The sequence below is a fragment of the Octopus sinensis genome, unplaced genomic scaffold (assembly GCF_006345805.1).
Source record: "Octopus sinensis unplaced genomic scaffold, ASM634580v1 Contig13531, whole genome shotgun sequence".
NCBI classification, from domain to species: domain Eukaryota; kingdom Metazoa; phylum Mollusca; class Cephalopoda; order Octopoda; family Octopodidae; genus Octopus; species Octopus sinensis.
Genome location: NW_021833007.1, coordinates 24,455 through 44,186, shown reverse-complemented (window position 1 = coordinate 44,186; position 19,732 = coordinate 24,455). Strand labels below are relative to the sequence as shown.

Here is a 19,732-nt window from a genome sequence, read left to right as displayed (position 1 = left end):
GGAAACATTTTGATGGTATAGATTAAGTTATATTGGAATTTGTTGTGAAAAATTTCTTCATGGTAAAAGAGAGGAGTTTTAGATAATTTGCACTACTTCAATTTGTTTCTTGATAACTTTCTGGAAAAAGATTTCTTTTTTAATAAAATTTTCTACAAATATGTTTTTGACAATGCAGATGTTTACAATTATGTCAGAATTTGATATGAAAACAGAAAAAAAACTGGGGTGGGGGTGAATAATTCCCACATCTCAACTTTGTTTCCTCATTCCGTTTTGATAAAGTGTGTGAATTATCTGCCTCCACATTACTTCCTCCTTCCACTTTTTTGCACATCAAATTCTGACATAGTCCTAATCCACACCTACTGAAACATATTAGTTCAAAATTTTATTAAAATGTACATTTTTCAGAAAGTTATGAAGAAATAGAGTCGGTAGGAGTATACATATATAATTATACCAACGTTATATATATTATTTGAATTGACTGTATATATGTGTGCATGCGTGTGTGTGTATGTGTGTGTGTGTGTGTGTGTATACATGGGTGTCTGTATTATATCATTTTTATCGATAATGCAGTGAATCTATCAGGATAAAATTCTTGCTTTAGGAAGGTACCAATAAGTCATGAGGAGTTGCCTCCCTTGTTTCAAGTGCTCAAATTGTGTTCACTAATATGCATAATAATTAAATTTGAATACAATTATACCCTTAATAATTTTTTTAGAAATTCAAGTATAATTACAAACTTTTGTCAAGAAAGCAAGGAATTTAAATTAATTAAATATAAAATGCTGTGGGATAATGAGTCTGATTTTTTGGGGGTGTAAATTTGGATAAGTTTGTATCCCGTGGGGAGAAGACGATTATGGGGTCTCCCGAACATCCTTCAACTCAGAACGAAAAAAAAATTCCTTAAAACAGAAGAAATGTTTCTTTCACAAATGAAAGAACCTAAAACCTTTTGATTCCTCTTCTTCAGCCACGTAAAATTGACATGAACTTTACTGAATAATTTTTCATGATAAAAACAATCCCCAGCTTCCTTAGATTCCGTTTTTCGCATACTAGATAAGATGAATAAGATAGAAATTGAATGTATAGAAAGCAATTCTGCTGATAAGATTTGAAACTAGCAGTATAACCCGGCCTTGCCCGGGATTAAGTTACGATTATTAAGCTAATCAAGTTCTTTATTTCAAAACAAACTAAGTTATATCGACGACAAATTTGGACAAAATCTGTTGAAATTGGTTATATTATATATATCATATATATATTATATATATTATATATATTATACATATATAATATAATATAAATATATATGGGCATACATACACCTATTGCATGTTTTGTGCATGCATACACATTCATAAACAGAAACGAATGGAAAAATGTTAAAGTTGCAGATTAACACTCGCACGATTTTCACTAAGAAAAAAAATCGGGTTTTTTGCATGGAATCAACTTCTCTGGCACCCTAATATGCTACAAAACCCTTTGTGTGGTCCGTGAAACAGAGTGGGGTGGGGTGGAAGCCTCGGAAATTGTACTCATTTATATTGTGTAATTCACTGACAAATTGTTACTCACCTCTTTGTTTCTTTTTTGTTAAATAAATGGATTCTCAACAAAATAATTTTTACTCGGCATAAAATAAAAACAAAACTCTTTCGCACCCAAAGTAATGTGTGTGAGAGAGAGGGGGAGAAATATGAACGATTTAAAATAGATAAATGATTTTAAATAAATATATTGTAATTGTTGTGTGAGAAAGTATATATACTATGATTATAAAATATAGTGTCTTTCAAAAACAAAAAACAAAAACTTTACATTTTATTTTTTATGAACGTCGTCACTTACTTTCTCTCTCTCCCTCTCTCACTTTGTCTTTCCCATGAAACTCTCTGCCCCTCTTCCACTTTTCTTTATCTTATTTCTTTTGTTAGACGCCATCAAAAATTAAGGCTGAAAATAGATTATCAACGTCATCACTTACTTTCTCTCTCTCTCCCTCTCTCACTTGTCTTTCCCGCGAAACTCTCTGTCACCTTCTTCCACTTTTTTTTTGTTAGACGCCATCAAAAAGCAATGGCTGATATTTTTTATGAACGTCGTCACTTACTTTCTCTCTCTCTCCCTCTCTCACTTGTCTTTCCCATGAAACTCTCTGCCCCTCTTCCACTTTTCTTTATTGTATTTTTATTTTGTTAGACGCCATCAAAAAGCAATGGCTGATATTTTTATGGCTAAAAGCTATGGTTGAAAATAGAATTTAATGCTATCCGCGGGTACCTCGGGAAAAAAATAAGTTGACAAAACCAGATAGGATGTTGACGAATGTCCTCCTAAAATTTGAGCGACATGCGTGCTAATTTGTGGATGTGCATAAACTACAATCACGTACACACACACGCACACACATCTTGCCTTATATATATATATATATATATATATATATATATATATATATATATATATATACAGATATATATATATATATATATATATATATACAGATATATTTTTTAAATTCAAGGGAGATAATAAGAAGCTATCATGATGTCATCTGTGGTAAGGAATTTGTGTCAAGAAAATAAAATTTTCAAAATAATCTACATATAGGAAAAGCAATTCAATTATCATGTAAAAGTTGAAATGACATATTCAAAGAACATGGTACATCTGACAATGTTATGACACAATTTTTGAATTGTTTAAATAATTCAAATTTGCTATAAAGTAGTTTTTAGTATTCTTTTGGCAATCTGGAAGTTATTTTATGTGCACAAAATTACTTTCTTTAGTATTTTTTAAATTTGTAACATAGATAATGCAAAGAAAATTAGGCAGATTATTTATATGGAAAGACAATAGAATTTCTTATTATCTAAAATTTGTAGTTCATCGTAACTTTTATCATTCAGTGTTACAAGTTGCAATTAACATTTACTCTGGGGTATTAAAAAGAAACAAAGACAATTTAGCAACTATCATTCAGGGAGGTACAATAAAATAGCAAAGTTACAAACATATTCAACAAAAGACCTAAACAACTCAGCAAATTCAAGAATAGAACGGCACCGTGCTAGCAACTATCAAATTGTAGATTGAACATCCAGACAAATCTGGAACCCTCTTTCTACTCAACTTTCAACTCAGGATCATTGAGGAAGGCTCCATATTTACCAACTTCTTCAGAAAAGCCACTAGCAGAAAACTTTTTGTCCACTACTAATCAGCCTTACCTACCAGAGACAAAGCTGCTTACATGACAAACCAGAGTGCGCATATAAACAACAATTGCAGTGAAGGGACTGACAAAGCCATCAACACCAAACAGTTCTTCAGAGACCTAACCCTGAATGGTTACCCACCATTCTTTAGCAAAACAACAGCACCTAAAGAACATCAGGGTCAATAAACACTGGAAGAACCATCGAATTCCCAAGTCTGGCACGTGCTTCGTAAAGTTACCACATTTTGATGACAGAACTACTGCAGTGGTACAAGACGCAGTCCGCAGAGAAGGACGCGACATACAGAGAGTGCACACAGCCCTTCCCTGAGAAAAGCTCTGTCCAAGAACAACACCTCTCACTACTCTGAGGAGTGCTCCATCAATAACACTGATTCATATTCGAACTGCTCCATCAATGACACTGAATTGTGCCAGAGGACCCAATGTTGTATATGAGATCATCTGTGGCAAATGTGACGCATCCTACATAGGAAGCACAATAAGAAAACTGCATATACGCATAAAGGAACACATGCAGGGAGACACTTCTGTAAGGAAATATCTATGGAAATGCCAGACCCAGAAATTCACAGGGCACATCAGGGCAACAGAACAGAACAGGGCAACCTTAGAATCTCTGAGGCCATCCTCGTACACCAAAGAAAACCAAATATCAACAACGGAAGAGAGTTACAGGAAGCTAGCTGCTTGCTATAGCAACACCTTTCCGTGCATGTCCACTCCACACACGCACATGCTCACACACACGCACATTGGCAACATTCGTTAATTTCTTGAAAATGGGGTCATAACCGTGAAATATTAAATGCAAGGTAAGTACATTAATTCATGTATTTGTTTTCTTGTGATTTACCTTGCATTTACTTTGCATTGTTCTGGCCTTACTCACAATCCTTTATGCAAATATTCTACACAATGCTTCATAGTAATTATTCCATATATATATTGCTCTTTGCCCTTTGACTAAGCCATTAAAAAAAAAGATCTTAAATATTCACAGAATAAAACACATTAAGATAGAGCTAAAGATTGCTTTCTGGTATATAAAAAAAAAGGAAAATAAATGTGCCAAAATCCCATCACAAAGAGTCATTCATAAAATATATATTTTTTTTTAATTATAAATTCCATATTTTCCTGGAAAGTAGTATAACAAATGGAATTTCGTTTGGAATTCTATGAATCTTTTGAATTGTCTCAATGTTTTCAGTAAACTTGTATCTACTGAGGAACACTGATGACAATAGTATCTGCAGCTGTATTCATGTAATGATGGGTTGGAGAATCAGTTGTTTCCAGAACATCTTCTTCAAGTTAGTCAGCAGTAAATAATAGATTTTCTTTCATAGGTCTTGAAGTAGAATGATACTGGTCTGTAAGGATAGTCATTGTCTGTTGAGAATGTAACGAAATTGTCTCTGGATTGAAGCGTGTTCCCAATAACCGGACCCTGCAAAGATTAAAGTTTTTAAGTAAGTGACCAATAAAGGAAAAAAATCACTCGATAAACATTGCAATAATTTTCCATTACATGCGAAACTTTACATGTAATACATTGACTTACCATTGTACTATAAGTATGGTGATGATGATGATAGCAGATATTATATCAACTGAAACCCATGTCATGAGATATGTTCCTGGAGTCTGGAAGATAACATAAAAGAAAATTAAATATTTGGACTGTTATTATTATTAGTATTACTCAGGCAATGAGCAAGCAAATATGTATGTTAGCATGTCAAACAAAATGTCTAGCAGCATCTCTTCCAGCTCTCTATGTTCCAAGTTCAAATTCTAATGAGGTTACCTTTGCTTTTCATCCTTCTGGGGGTCAATAAAATAAATACCAGTGAAGCACAGGTTGATGCAAACAACTAGCCCCTACCCCTAAAATTGCTGGACTTATGCCACAACATGAAAGGATTATTTTATTATTATTATTATTATTATTATTATTATTATTATTATGAAGGTGGCGAGCTGGCAGAATCGTTAGCACGCCAGGTGAAATGCTTATCAGTATTTTGTCTGCCACTGCATTCTGTATTCATATTCTACCAAGGTTGACTTTACCTTTCATCCTTTCAGAGTCCCTGAAATAAGTACCAATTACATACTGATGTCAATGTAATCAACTAGCCCCCACTTCCTCCAAAAATTTTCAAGGCCTTGTGCCTTAGTGTCAGGCAAATTTCTACTGTATCACCTGCTACACCTCCATGTATGTAGCATTGTGTGTTCTTTTTGGGGGGAGTGCAAACTCTTTCCAATATTGTACTGCATTAGTTTGTTTTATTATGGGTCTAATTGCAGTCTTTCATTGTATTAGTGTTTGTATTGTGCATTTTGTGTATAGTACGAGTTGTGTTCCTTATATCAGTATTTCTTCTTCTCGATATTTCATGCTTGTTTTATTATCTCTGTGTTTCAGGTATAGATTTGCAGTGCAGAATGCATATAGTACTTCAATGTAGTTGTCATTTGTCCACTATTTTCTTTTGGCTTTGCATTTTGCTTGGGCAGTGAAATTAAGAGTCTGTCTGTTTGATGTTAACTTTTTGGCAGAACACCATCTATGGACATGTGCTAAAGCTTCTTTTGTATCATGATCACCTGAGACTCACAAATCGAAATTCACCTCTATTTGTCTTCATAGTTTTATTACTGAGCATTTCAGCCTTTTCTCTATTTAAAATAAAACATGTTGCATCCCATAGTTTTCAAAATGATTATTACTATTACTATTGTTCTTATTTCATTCTTGGATTTGGCTGTGTAAATAACAGAGTCAAGACTATTGAAAAGGTTGCAAGATGCAACGAAAATTTTAGGAAAATAAAAATAAGAAATATGGGGAAATTTTACCGGTGAGTGTTAAATTATAAGGCACAAAAAGAAAATTATTCTCCCCAGACACAACAGAATATTGTTCTTATTGTTTTCTAGTAGTTTTCTTTTTGCAGTGTGCTTTCTCTGCACTATTGAATGCAGCTGTGTGTCATGGTTACACATGGTGTTTTGCTTTGGTTTTATTATCTTTTACTGAATTAAAAGTGTTCTACATAATATGTGTGTGGTGCATAGCATTGCAATCTTCTATATGTTACACATTATTATTATATGCCAGGGTCAACTTAGCCATTCATTCTTTCAGGATCAATAGGATAAGTACCAGCTGAACTCTGGGGTTAATATAATTGGTTTGCCTTTCTCTGAAACTCTTGAACTTCTTCCAAAATTTGAAATCATCATCATTATTATCATTATTAAGGCACTGAGTTGCCAGAATCATTAGTACACTGGACAAAATGCTTAGTGGCATCTCGTCTGCCTTTATGTTCTGAATTCAAATTCTGTTGACGGTGCCTTTCATCAATGAAACAGTGGGGTCAACGTAATCAACTAGTCCCTTCCCAAAAAAATTTCAAGTCTTGTTCTTGTAGTAGAAAGGATTATTATTATCATTTGTTGGTGTCAGTAGCAGTAGCAGTATGATCATCAAAGATCATCAAAGATGCTTATTTTTCTTCATTGAAAGAAATTAAATTACTGAAAATTTTAATGCATATTAGAATGAGAAACAGATTCCTAAGAGATTTCAAACTAAATACAAAACATAAAATTAGACACAAAATTTCAGAAACTTCAAAAGAATTGGTTTAAACTTGCCAAATGCCATAATGGTTTTTCAATTTTATTGAGGACATGACATTCATCTGTTGTTACAGATTGTACACCCAGACACCAATACAGGGAAAACAGCCAGTATGAATTAACCAAGTAGACATTAGTAGTAATGTTGGATTCACGATATTGTCTGAAAACAATAAAAATGAAAGTGAATAGTCACCAGTTAGAGAAGTCTAAATATGATTTAACTCTATAGATTTATACCATAGTATATAACACATTAGTGGGTCCTATAATTAACATTAATTGGCTAACAAAGGTAAATAGCCAAACTAAACTTTTGCAGGTGCAGACTTAGTAAGAAGTTTGCTTCCCAACCACATGGTTCCAGGTTCAGTCCCACTGTGTAGCACCTTGGACAAGTGTCTTCTATAGCCTTGGACTGACCAAAGCCTTGACAACTGGTATCGGTGTGTTTATGTCCATGTGACTTAGTTGTTTGACAAAGGGTCTAATAGAATAAGTTCCAGGCTTAAAAAAACCCAAAAAACTAAGAACTGGGATTGATTTGGTTGACTAAAATTCTTCAAGGTGGTGCCCCAGCATGACCACAGTCTAATGACTGAAACAAATAAAAGATAAAAGATGAATCACTGAATTGAGATATCTTGCATTAACCCTTTTGGCAACAACCCACCAGAGACTACCATCAGTTCTATCATGTTTAACTCATTAGCGTTCAGTTTCAAATGTATTCAGATTTCAAATGTAATGCTCATTTATTCAGATTGTTTTCAATTAGTTGTGCATTATCTCATACCTTTGAAATTTTGATGATGTGATTGTTTATTGTTTGAATGACATTACAGGGTAGATGTGAGAGACTAGTATTGGCCAGTTTGAACATAAAACAGGTAGAATATTTGTGTCAAATATGGTTGGTTGAAATGTTAAAGAGTTAATGTGATCTAAATCTATACATTCCTTCAAATTGTTCTGTTAATTTATGTTCCACACACCAGCTTAATAATGATTAAATTATTTTACTAAATTCTTCATTATTTCAAAATTAATTGAAAAAATGGCAGTGTATTTTGACAGAAATACGGTACCAAGTGAGTTAACCATTCCGTTGATATATCAGTTTAGATGATTAAATATCTTTACTAGAAATCTGTAGATAGGATAGACCCAAAAAGATGTGGGACGAAGTGGCAAGAAAGGATCTTCAGATGCTGGGCCTCAATGAGGAGATGACAAAGGACCAAGACTTGTGGTGAGTTGTTGTACCTCAGAAAACACATCAAGCTACATAAAATCTCAGCCATCCATACATATAGGGATGTCCTTTATAGCCATGTCCACACTCCCTCTCTCAGCTAAAAGGTGCTTGACTTGCAGGTGCCAGTACCATGTAAAATGCACTCATGCAGCTGCCACATAAAATGCACTCATGCTGGTTCCATGTAGGAAGCACCCAGCACACTCTGTAAAGTGGTTGGTGTTAGGAAGGGCATCCAGCCATAGATACCATTCCAAAACAGACAATTGGAGCCTGGACAACTCCCCAACTGGCCAGCTCCTGTCAAGCCATCCAACCCATGCCAGCATGGAAAACAGATGTTAAACGATGATGATAATTACTATACACTACTGACTACCAGTAACATATCAAGCTATCAATAACATGACGAGTTTATTCACTTGGTCAGCTGTGATTCTCAACAGTGTAAATAACAGGTAAATACCAGAATCAAATTGGTAAAGAATTCAAAGTATATACAACATAGACATTAACTGCAGCGGCATTTTTAATGTTTGTTTGAATGTTCAAGGTAAATTAACTTAAATTGTAAATTCAAAGAGTATGAACAAGAAAATGAAATTTGAGAAGAAAAAAAAGCAAGAATAACTGAGTAATGAAACATGGGATAAATAAGTATAGAGAAAAAGAATAATGATAAATTGACAAAGCTATAAAAAAAAATAAGAAAGATTAAAACTTACAGGATTTCATCTTCACTAAGTGAATCATACCTAGCATTGAAATTAGAGATATGCAATTTTACGAGATCTTCAACTGGTAGATAACTTGTCCCAGTTTGTGTAAAATTGGTGGTATATGCTGAATGATAGACTTTTGAGAACCACCAAATCTATAAAAAGTGAAACAGAGGACAAAAGGTTATTCATAAAATTAGTTGGGATTATATTGGTTTTAAATTTTGGCACAAGGTCAGCAATTCCAGGGAAGGTGGGTAAGTTGATTACATTGACCCCCAGCAACTCAACTGGTACTTATTTTATTGTTCTTGCAAGGATGAAAGGCAAAGTTGACCTCAGAAGAATTTGAACACAGAATGTAAAGGCAGACAAAATAGTGCTATGCATTTTGCCTGGCATGCAAACAATTCTGCTAACTTACCACATTAAATTGGGATTATATTAACTACATATTGGACAAATCAATTATAGACGTAGTAGTTGTGTTTAAAAGATCTGAGTAGAATAGAAGCCTGGAAAACAAACAAGATAGGAAACACAAGATGCAAATCTTGCCTCAAGGAAGGATACTTTGTCAAAGAGAAAGGATTTGGGACAATAATAGAAGAGTAGAAACAGCGTATCATAGCACAAGCAGTTGTGTTTAAAAAGTGTTAGAAGAAAAGTTTGGTTTGATGTTTCCAAATGTGTCAGAGCTAATATTAAAAAATTACTGCCAACCAAACATCATTAAACATTATGAATACAACATTAGACAACAGACAATACCACCTCTCTACTACAAACTATTATATTAGCAAAATCACAAGCTAGGGAGAGTATATTACTAACAGTAGTTGCTAAAAATTTTACACGAAAATAAATAATTTGAAGAATATGTCATTAAAGGAAAACACTCTAGATTCATGTTATAAGTTTTAGCAATATTAACTACTGTATTTTCCAGCCTGAGAGCACATAGACTACTAGTTAGGGTGTTACATTCATGATTGTGAGATTGAGGTTTCAATTCTTAGACCATGTTGTGCATTATTGTCTTGAGCAAAACACTTCATCTCACGTTGTTCTGTAATCACTTTAACACCTGACATGAGCCTTGATTTGTTGAAAGGAGTGAGCTAATGTACAACACATACATTAGATCACTATAAACAAATCAGCTGTGCAGTTTGTTTAGCAAAAAAGCTGAACATTCATACATCATCTTTGGCAGGAGAGCCTATCATTTTCCAGTACAAAAGTTAATGTTGTATATTGTGTAAACACATAGTGTAAACATTTCATCCTGCTACATTTTGCATAGAACTTTTGGTCCTCAAAACTTGTCCAGTATAAGTTGACCTTTTTTTTTGGCTGTAACTTTTGGGTTGAAAATTCAACTTGTATACTAGAAAATATAATATGCTAATATTGCTAGAACTTTCAATTTTATGTGCAAACTTTTATCCAGGATATCAATAATGTTCGTAAAGCACTCCGTACAAAGAAGGAAACTGTGTCATCTATCAACATATAAATAACAGAAACTAATTGACATGTCAAAACTAGCATATTTCATACAGATGCAAGTAATAAGAAAGCAAAAAAAAAATCTACCTGTTTAGGAAGAATTCCAGTGTTCAGTATCACATCAACAGCTTTTTTATAAGCTGTATGGTAATAAGGATTTTCCTTGACTGGGATTTGTACGTCTATAAAAATATTCTTCCCTGTCAAGTTTGCTAAGTCAATCAATTCTTCCAAAGACATAATGGTTTGGTTATTGTAGATTTCCTTTGTTTTGTCAGTAAGAGATCCAACAACATCCATTGGATCTTCCTAATATGCAGACAAATATATATAAGAAAGCAAGATCAGCAGAGAAAACTTGAGAAAGAAAATTATCATATAAAATATGAATCTGTTTAGTAAAATTCTTGGCTTTGGGAAGGATTAACTGGTAGAAATTTAAGATTGAGAATGTAATGAATATCATGAAGTAAGCATTATCATTAAGCATTATTCATTTGTTTAGTTGTTTATTTTATATTTGGTTTTCTAAACTGGCTTAGGTTAGACATGTACTTATTTGAGACAGTATTTTATATTCGAATGCCTTTCTTGTCACCAACCTTTAATTATATTACAAGTACAGGTGTTATTTTTATATTTCACTACTTCCAAAATTCAAAGTTATGAGACTTAATGTAAGCACAACACCATATCATTATTCATTTTAATGTTGTTGTTATTATTATAATTAATCAGTTTAGATAATCTCATGCAAAGAAGTGGAAATAACAACTACCCACACATACAAATATGTACAAATACTCACACACACACACACACACACACGCGGGTGCGCACTCACACACATACACACATGCTCTCACACACACATACACACACGCTCTCACACACACACACACATGCTCACACACACACACGCTCACACACACACACTCTCTCTATATATATATATATACTTTTGCTGCTTAAAATAAAGCATATTACTCTACCACTGGTATTTGAGTACTCTTTTTTCCACCTTGTTTCACATTTATGTGTTTACTCCGGTATATATATATATATATATATATATATATATATATATATATATATTTCTCTCTCTCTCACACACACACACACACATGCACACAGGTTTAGAAATAGTTTCTGTTTATAAAATAAATGGATAATACTTAATCCTGTTAGCATTCAGATTACACTGTCAAATATAGTCCTTCCTACTAAAGGTACAAGGCCTGAAATCTTGTTGGGGCAGGACTAGATTAAATTAACCCCAATGCTAAACTGATTGAGTATTTCATCAACCCCAAAAGGATGAATGACACAGTTGACTCATTTTACTAAACAAACTCAGATTCTAAATGATAGTTTGAACTCAGAATGTAAAGCCAGAAGAAATGCTGCTAAGCCTTTTGTCCAGTATGCTGATGATTCTGTCAGCTCACCACCTTATTCTGTCAAATATAATGCTTATTTGCATTGATTTGAATTAATCGTGCATTATTTTGCAACTTTTAAAAATATAACTTATCTATGGAATGACATTGTAAGGTAGATGTGAGAGGCAGGATCTGGCCTGTTTGAGCATAAAAGATGTAGAATATTTGGGCCAGATATGGCCTGTTTAAATATTAAGGATATCATACCATAAAGAGTGTAGAACATATGAAATAAATTTAGAACAGACAGCAAAAATGCTGGAAAAAAATCTAGCAGTAAGATTAAAATAAAGCTAAATAACACACTCAAAATTCAACATAACAGAGACATGAGATACCATCCACACTTTTTCCAAACTCTATTATTAGCTGCTAAGCTGGGAAAGTATTGATTTTTAATCATGCTTTGACTGTGGTATAACAAATTGCTGGTATCAAAACTGAAAATGAGTCATATCTATAATTATTTATCAATTTCAGTAAATTTAACATGGTTAATCATCAGTTATCAGAGAAAGCAACTGCAGAATATTTAATTATATAACTAGTTTAAATGAATAAAAAGAGCCACCAAGTAGATGTTGTAAGGTGTCTAGTAAATATACTCTAAACTGCAAAAGAAATGTGATTATTTTTCAAAATGTTGGTGCAGACAGAGAGAAAGGCATCAAAGCGCAGCGCTATGTTGATCAGATCCTAAGACCTTACATCATGCCCTTCTTCACATGTCACCATAGCCACATGCTCCAGCAGGACAATGCTCCTTCCCACATGGCCAAGTTCACCATGGACTTCCTGCATCAGTACAACATTAGAACCATGCTGTATCTGGCTCTCAACCCAGATTTGAATCCATTTGAATACCTGTATGATGAAATCCAGAGATGGCTGAACCAGGTGGTCCCAAGGCTGGCAACACATGTGGAGCTGGAGGCAGCTTTCCTCAGGGTGTGGGCACAGGTGCCAATGGCTTTTGTGAACTGCCTCAGGCACTCCATGTACTGATGGTGTACAGCTGTTTTTGAGTGCCCAAGGAGGGCATACACGGTATTGAACATGTCATGCCCTACAATCTCAATGTGCTGGATTCGCCCACTACCAGAACACGTGATGATGACTCATAGATTGAGGTTAAACTGCATTCAAGAAATTGACTTTATCAGATTTATCAAAATTCATCTCTGACATAATGAAATTAAAACATATTTCACAGTCATACACGTCTCCTGTTTCTCTTGCAGTTCAGTCTACAATGATCACATGGAAATATATAAAATTCCTGGATTTGAGTTGGTACAATAGAGTTGTGTAGCATTTGGGACACGTGAATGATTTTCATCATCAATTACAAGGATGTTTCCACTTGCACAACCCTATATACATGCACTACACTAACACACACACCGCTACCCCTTTATGCTTCTTTCCAGACATGGATGCATTCAATATACTTACACCTGCACACCTACCTCTTCTCTTTGAACTCCCCTATAATATCACAGCATTCCCACTTGGTTTCTAACCCTTTGCCTATTTCTTTTTATTGAATATATCTCTTTCTCACTCCCATATATGCTTTTCCCTTTCTTTTCTTCTGATAAAGGACTAATGTCCAAAACATTAAGACACTCTCTCTTTCCAATGAAGCATTAGGCTAACATTGGGTTTGTTCAAATTTGTTCCTCCTACATTTTCCTTTTTATTGTTCACTGTGTGTGTGTATGATTCTTCTTTGAGCCTTATTTTCTTCTTAAAAGAGTTCAAGCTGGTCACTAACAAAGCAACAAAACTTTTTAGTCAAAAGAGTTTCCAGTGTTTGTAAATATGAGGTTGAGTTGGTGTGTTGGTTGAGCTGTTGATGCACCCACCCAGTTGTGTGCATCTCTTCACCTAAAGAATCTCAAATGGACATTCTTCAAAATGTCTAACAAATCTTCACTGTGTCACTAACAGACTGGATTTGGAGAATTCACATCAGTTTATTTATTTATTTATTCATTTATTTATATGTGTGAGTGAGTGTGTATGTGTATTCAAACATACATACATACATACATACAGTGGTTCTCAACCAGGGTCTATATAAGATTTTGTTGTTAAAATTTATGAGCAATGAATTGGTTATACTTCTACAATACACAAAGTGTTTTAATATTTTTATACAATTCCTACTAATATTTAATTATAGAAATATAATAGGATTTTTTAAACATCAAATGACTAGGAGGATCCATTGAGTAAAATAGGGATCAAAGGGGTCCATAAGTAAAAACAAAATGGCCAAGAAACACTGTTGTAAATGAATGTCACTGTCATACAAGCAGTGTTATTCATTTCCAATATTCCACTAAAACATGTCTGGTCATGGTGAAATATTTTTTTCTACTCTAGGCACAAGCCCCAAATTTTTGAGGAGGGAGCCAGTCAATAAGATCGACCCTATTACACAAATAGTACTTAATTTATCGACCCTGAAAGGATAAAAGGCAAAGTCGACCTCAGCGGAATTTGAACTCAGAACATAAAGACAGATGAAATATTGCTAAGCTAATGTTTCTGCCAGCTCACCACCTTAATCATGGGTAAATATTACATTGCTAGGAAACAGGTCACAGTTGGTGACAGAAAATGCATCCAGCTGTAAAAAATCTGCCTCAATAAACTCTGCCTAACCCATGCAAGCATGGAAAAGTGGATGTTAAAACCAAGATGATGATAATCATAAGAAATTTGTATTTCTATATTTATGAATATTTTCAGAAAGTATTAGAAATAATTAAAAATTATTACAAAAATAATGTCCATACAAGAAACTTTAAATACTCTTAGATAACTTACCTCTAAAAACCAGCTTCCAGCATTGAGTTTCCGCAATTCATCAAATGTAAATGTAGAAGCATCATCATCCACTCGGTCGGGATATACTTCTTCAATATTGGTTGTCCGTCGTAATGTTTTGTCATGTAAAATAAACGGAATTCCATCTAAACTGTAAGAAAATATTTCAAATGACACATGTATGATTATCTGTGGTCAAACTTCCTTACTATCACTTCTAACCACACACATACAAGAACTCCATCGGTTATGATTACAAGGGCCCCAGTTGATCTGATTAACAGAGCAGCCAGCTCATGGAATGAACATGCCTAGTGGCTGGGACCAATTAATACCATGTGTGTAAGTTTGATTCACAGAAACTGTAGAAAACCTATATGACATCTAAATGCACACATACATACCACCACCACCACTGCTATATATATATAGTCCTTTTTCGGATCTAGTTTTTTTCATTAGCAAAGTATGTATTTTTTAAAACGAGGTAAAAGGTCTGAAAATTGGCTATACTAATGTAGCCTTCCAGTCTCGTTGTTTTGAAAGTATGATGTTGTGGAGAAAAAAGTTACAGGGGCTTAAAAATTGAAAAAACTGGATATTTTTAGCCAATAGCAAGACATAAATGTGTCAACTTTAAGGTTGTACCCTGTGAAATTTGTAGTTTAGCATCTAACTTGTTCATTGTACGTTTTTAAATAAACAGAAATACCTAATTTTATTGTAGGTTTCTAAATAAACATGTATCATCTTACTGTTTCTTTTGTCTCTTCATTAATTTTATGATTTTATTATTTTTTTAATTTGTTATATTAATATATTTGTCTGCATGTGTTTATTTTATGTGTACTTCAGTATTATGTATACCTGCCATGTATTTATGTAAATCATTAATATATATATAAGTACATGCCTCTGTGTGTGTGTGTGAGTGTGTGTGTGTGTGTGTGAGTGTGTGTGTGTGTGCATGCATGTGTGTGCATGCATGTGTGATGCATGTATGTGTGGGTGGGTTTTGGGGTTTGTGTGTGAAGGGGGTTTGTGTGGGTTGGAGGGGGGGGGCGTGTGTGTGTGTTTGAAAAGGGGGTGTCCCAATTTGTCCCAAGGAAAAGAATACCTGTATCATATATGTTTTTTGCCTGCAGAATTAAAAAATAATGTCAAATTATCTGCATCACCCACAGTTTCTGTTCCACGATATCCCTCTCAGTTCCTGTAACGTGTGCTAAATCTAAGTTAAGCTGTTGAAATGTGAAGCTAACGGTTTAAGAAATACTCCTAATTAAAACTTTTATGAATAGAATTAACCTAGTGAAATCATAAATCCAGCAATCTGAGTCAATGAGTCCCAAAAATATATGAAATGAAAAATATGTAAAAATACTAAGTGTAAAATATCAACACAGACAACAGTGAACCACAACACAGTGTGCGGTTGTCATGGTAACACGCTACTAATGCTATGCTGTCTGTTGATTGGCTAAAATTACCCAAATTTCCCAACTTTAATTCCAATTAACATCATATTCTTTAATTTACGAGATAAAGTAATTGGTTGGTCGCAATCAAAATTCAGAGTTGTATCGATACACCAAAATTGAAAGCAATCTTAGCAAAATTAAGAGGGGTACTTATTTTGTGAATGAGAAAGAGCAGATCCCCTTTTTCCTCTAATATATATACATGTAATTAAGGTTCCATTTAATTAGGTACTTAAATTGAGGTACCTTACTAGGTTGGTATAATCCATACACCCAAGCAATATCAATTGGATATTGAATATCAAGACTCCATGCAGGGTTGTTTGTACCTGAGATTCCTGCCATATGTGCAGACAATGCAACCTAGCTAAGTGATGATATCCACTCCTGATATCCTGCTACAGCTATGTCAAAAGAAACAATATAAATATTTTGGGTTTGGTTATTAATGTGAATATATTAAGGAAATGGTTATATATCCTTTATGTTTGAAGTCTATGTGGTCACCTGACAAGAATGGTTTCTTTTGAATGATGTAATGTTTTCATTAATCAATTAAAGGAGTCGCTTGTAACAGCCATAATGATTTGACACCTGTACATCTTTGTTACTCATTTAATATAAGCTTATCTGTACAGATTATTTATAGAGTGCAGAGCTTCAGAGCCAGCACTCAAAGTTATGATATTTTGTATACAATTATGTAAACTATGTGACTGAAGATAGCAAAATAGGTAATGAGTGTATATGCATATTTCAAGTGTTCTTGTTTTTTCATCAGTACCACATCCAACCATCCACAAATACACAGCTTAAATACCCACTAAGTTTAGCCGTGTAACACTACTGGATAGACCAATTTACATATTAAACACATTCCTGGCAAACAGTGTATAAATATTAATTGCTAGCAAGGACACTGTATTTCGTTTTGCAATCATAATATACAACCAAGTATATTAAAGGTTCACAAGTCAATACTATCTTGCTTTTTGTTTTAACAGTGTGATGTTCTCGTTTTTAATCTTATCTCTATTGATTTTCTATAGAGTTCAGAGCCACCACTGAAAGTTACAATGCTTTGTATACAAATACATTTACAAAAACAATGCAACCAAAGACAGAAAAATAGGTAATGGTTGTATATGCATGTTTCAATGCATTTGTAGACAGTTGATGGGTTGGATGTGGTGGTAGTGGAAGAGCAATAACTCTTGAAATAGGATCACCAAACTCTATCAAGAGAGTAACTGTAATGTGTCCACGGGGATGGTATCTATGGTTCTGTAATCAACTATGATGCAAGCTCCCAATTCAAATTGATAATAATGGAACTGGATGGTGACAGAGAGTCATTTTCTGTCACTAATTCTCACCTGTTTTTAAAGGGAGTTTTCATTGCACTTGTCTCTGAAAGCATAACTGTCAAATGATTTGTTTACAGGGAATTGGCAACAGACAACAATGACTCTGGCTCAGCATATTTTCATTCAAGTGCAGAATGTAAACACACACACACACACAAACTTTGTACAGATTCCATGTATCAATTTAACTAAGAAATCATTGGTTAATCCAGGACTATAATAAAAAACACTTGCACAAATTGCTGTACAGATGGACTGAACCCAAAACCATATGGTTGAGAAGTGAACTTCTTGACCACATAGCTATTACTGCATCTTATTTAACCACAAATATTTCTAGTAGGGAAAACTGAATCACCAGTTATCAGCAATGGGTCATAACTGAGAAATAACTTACAGAATTTATATTTCAAAATGTAGAAAGAAACAATGTAATTTACCTTATTCGTACATCTGACTCAAATCCATAGACACTTTGGTTCGCAGCTAATTGGAATGCAACTAAAGTATTCTCAGGTGCAACCTTGCAAGAAAATTTTTAAAATACAAAAGAACTGAATTTAAATTTGGTTAAATATAATCCAACAGTAACATATTGAGAGATTTCTAGCTAAAAAAATACTGTGTCTAATTTTAAAATATTGGTGAACTTTATTTATTACAATTTAATTACAAGGAAACAAGAAACAGAAAAAGAAATATAAGATGGTGGGAGAGGAAGTAATGGGCCACACCCCCCAGAATAAATGGCATGTTCAGCTACATCCCACAGATATGACCACAATGGTATTGCTGCAGAGAATGGCTAGTGACACTTGCTACAGCAGCCACTTCACCTTGTAGGGTTCATTCTCATACAGGCTACCATTATCTCAATTTTGCAGACAAAAACAGTAGTGCAGGATCTGAGAACAGCTGAGGTCTCAGCAGTGACCAACACAAACTGATAGCAGCCCATCAGACCCCTGTATTTATTGATTCGTCTTTCCTTTGCATTACAGACAATCTGTTGCTCCCCCACTCCATTTTCTGCTACTTTATTCCCATCCTACTTTTTCTTCTCCTGTTTTAAATTCAAGTGTTTTCTCTCATCTTCACTGATGAATATGGCCAAGAAATGCAGTACATTAAAATGGAATGTCAATCTTTTAAAAATATTATTATTATTACTATTATTATTTATTGTTAAGGCAGTGAGCTGGCAGAATTGTTGGCATTCCAAGGCTATAGTAGAAGGCACTTGCTCAAGGTGCCACACAGAGTGACTGATGTATACTTCTATCACATTTCAATCATTTTCCCATTTCTTCCTTCCTTTCCTTTATGTATTCTGTCCTTGTGATGTCCCCACTCATCTTATGTCCCTCTTGCTAATAAAAGAAATTAGTATTATTATTATTATTATCATTGTTATTATTTACATAGGCTCAAAACTGGAAGTTTTGGAGAAGTACTCTATTCTATGAACCCTCAAAAAGATGGAAGGCAAAGTTCACTTCAGCTTTGAACTCAGGAGAAAATACCACAAAGCATTTATTCCAATATTTTGACGATTCTACCAAAACCACAACAACAATAATAATTATATTCATTCCAACTCATTGCTTTGTTTCTCAGTTATATTTGTATTTGATAGAATAAAAGATGCACAGACATATTAGATGCATCCCAATTTCAGCAGTGCATGTTCAGGAAAAAGCAAGTATCAGGGACAAAATTAGCATATGGAAGGTTCAACTCCACATATAGGAGCAGGGGTGATTTTTTGAGACATCTTTTTGGAACACAATGCATCTTATATTCCATCAAATATGGTACTTCTATTGACATGTATGATTTCAGACACATTCAAAGTTATCTCCCTTACTCACTCAACTAATAATATTTTACTTTAGTCATGTGATCTGTAACGGAAAAAATCATGAAAATAATAGATTTATTACATATATTCAGTCAACACCTCTTTATAATTACATTATAATTACTTTATAATTACATTTGGGTTAAACTATATATTATTATCATTATAAAGGCGGCAATCTGGCAGAATTGTTACCATGCCAAACAAAATACTTAGCAGCATTCCTTCTGGCTGTACATTCAGAGTTCAAATTCAGTTAAGGTCAACTGTATCTTTCATCCTTTTTGGGTCAATGAAAGAAGTACCAGTTGAGCATTGAGGTT

The 19,732-nt window shown here is 33.9% G+C and overlaps 1 protein-coding gene and 1 long non-coding RNA gene across 2 annotated transcripts in view; both read right to left on the bottom strand.

Annotated features, from left to right (window-relative positions):
- Positions 1 to 547: 547 nt before the first annotated feature.
- LOC118761436 lies at positions 548 to 7,783 on the bottom strand. The gene is made up of 3 exons (XR_004997376.1): positions 7,770 to 7,783; positions 6,450 to 6,452; positions 548 to 1,073 (listed from the first exon to the last, which is right to left on the bottom strand). It is a non-coding gene; the product is annotated as an uncharacterized LOC118761436 (long non-coding RNA).
- A 1,127-nt stretch (positions 7,784 to 8,910) lies between these two features.
- The window catches only part of LOC115229693 (glycerophosphodiester phosphodiesterase domain-containing protein 5-like), a 31,824-nt gene continuing 21,002 nt past the window's right edge, over positions 8,911 to 19,732 (bottom strand). The window contains exons 7-10 of the mRNA XM_029800008.2: positions 17,989 to 18,071; positions 14,701 to 14,851; positions 10,508 to 10,729; positions 8,911 to 9,063 (exon numbers count right to left, since the gene is read on the bottom strand). Coding sequence (XP_029655868.2) covers positions 8,911 to 9,063; positions 10,508 to 10,729; positions 14,701 to 14,851; positions 17,989 to 18,071 — 609 coding nt within the window. The remainder of the gene's footprint in view (positions 9,064 to 10,507; positions 10,730 to 14,700; positions 14,852 to 17,988; positions 18,072 to 19,732) is intronic.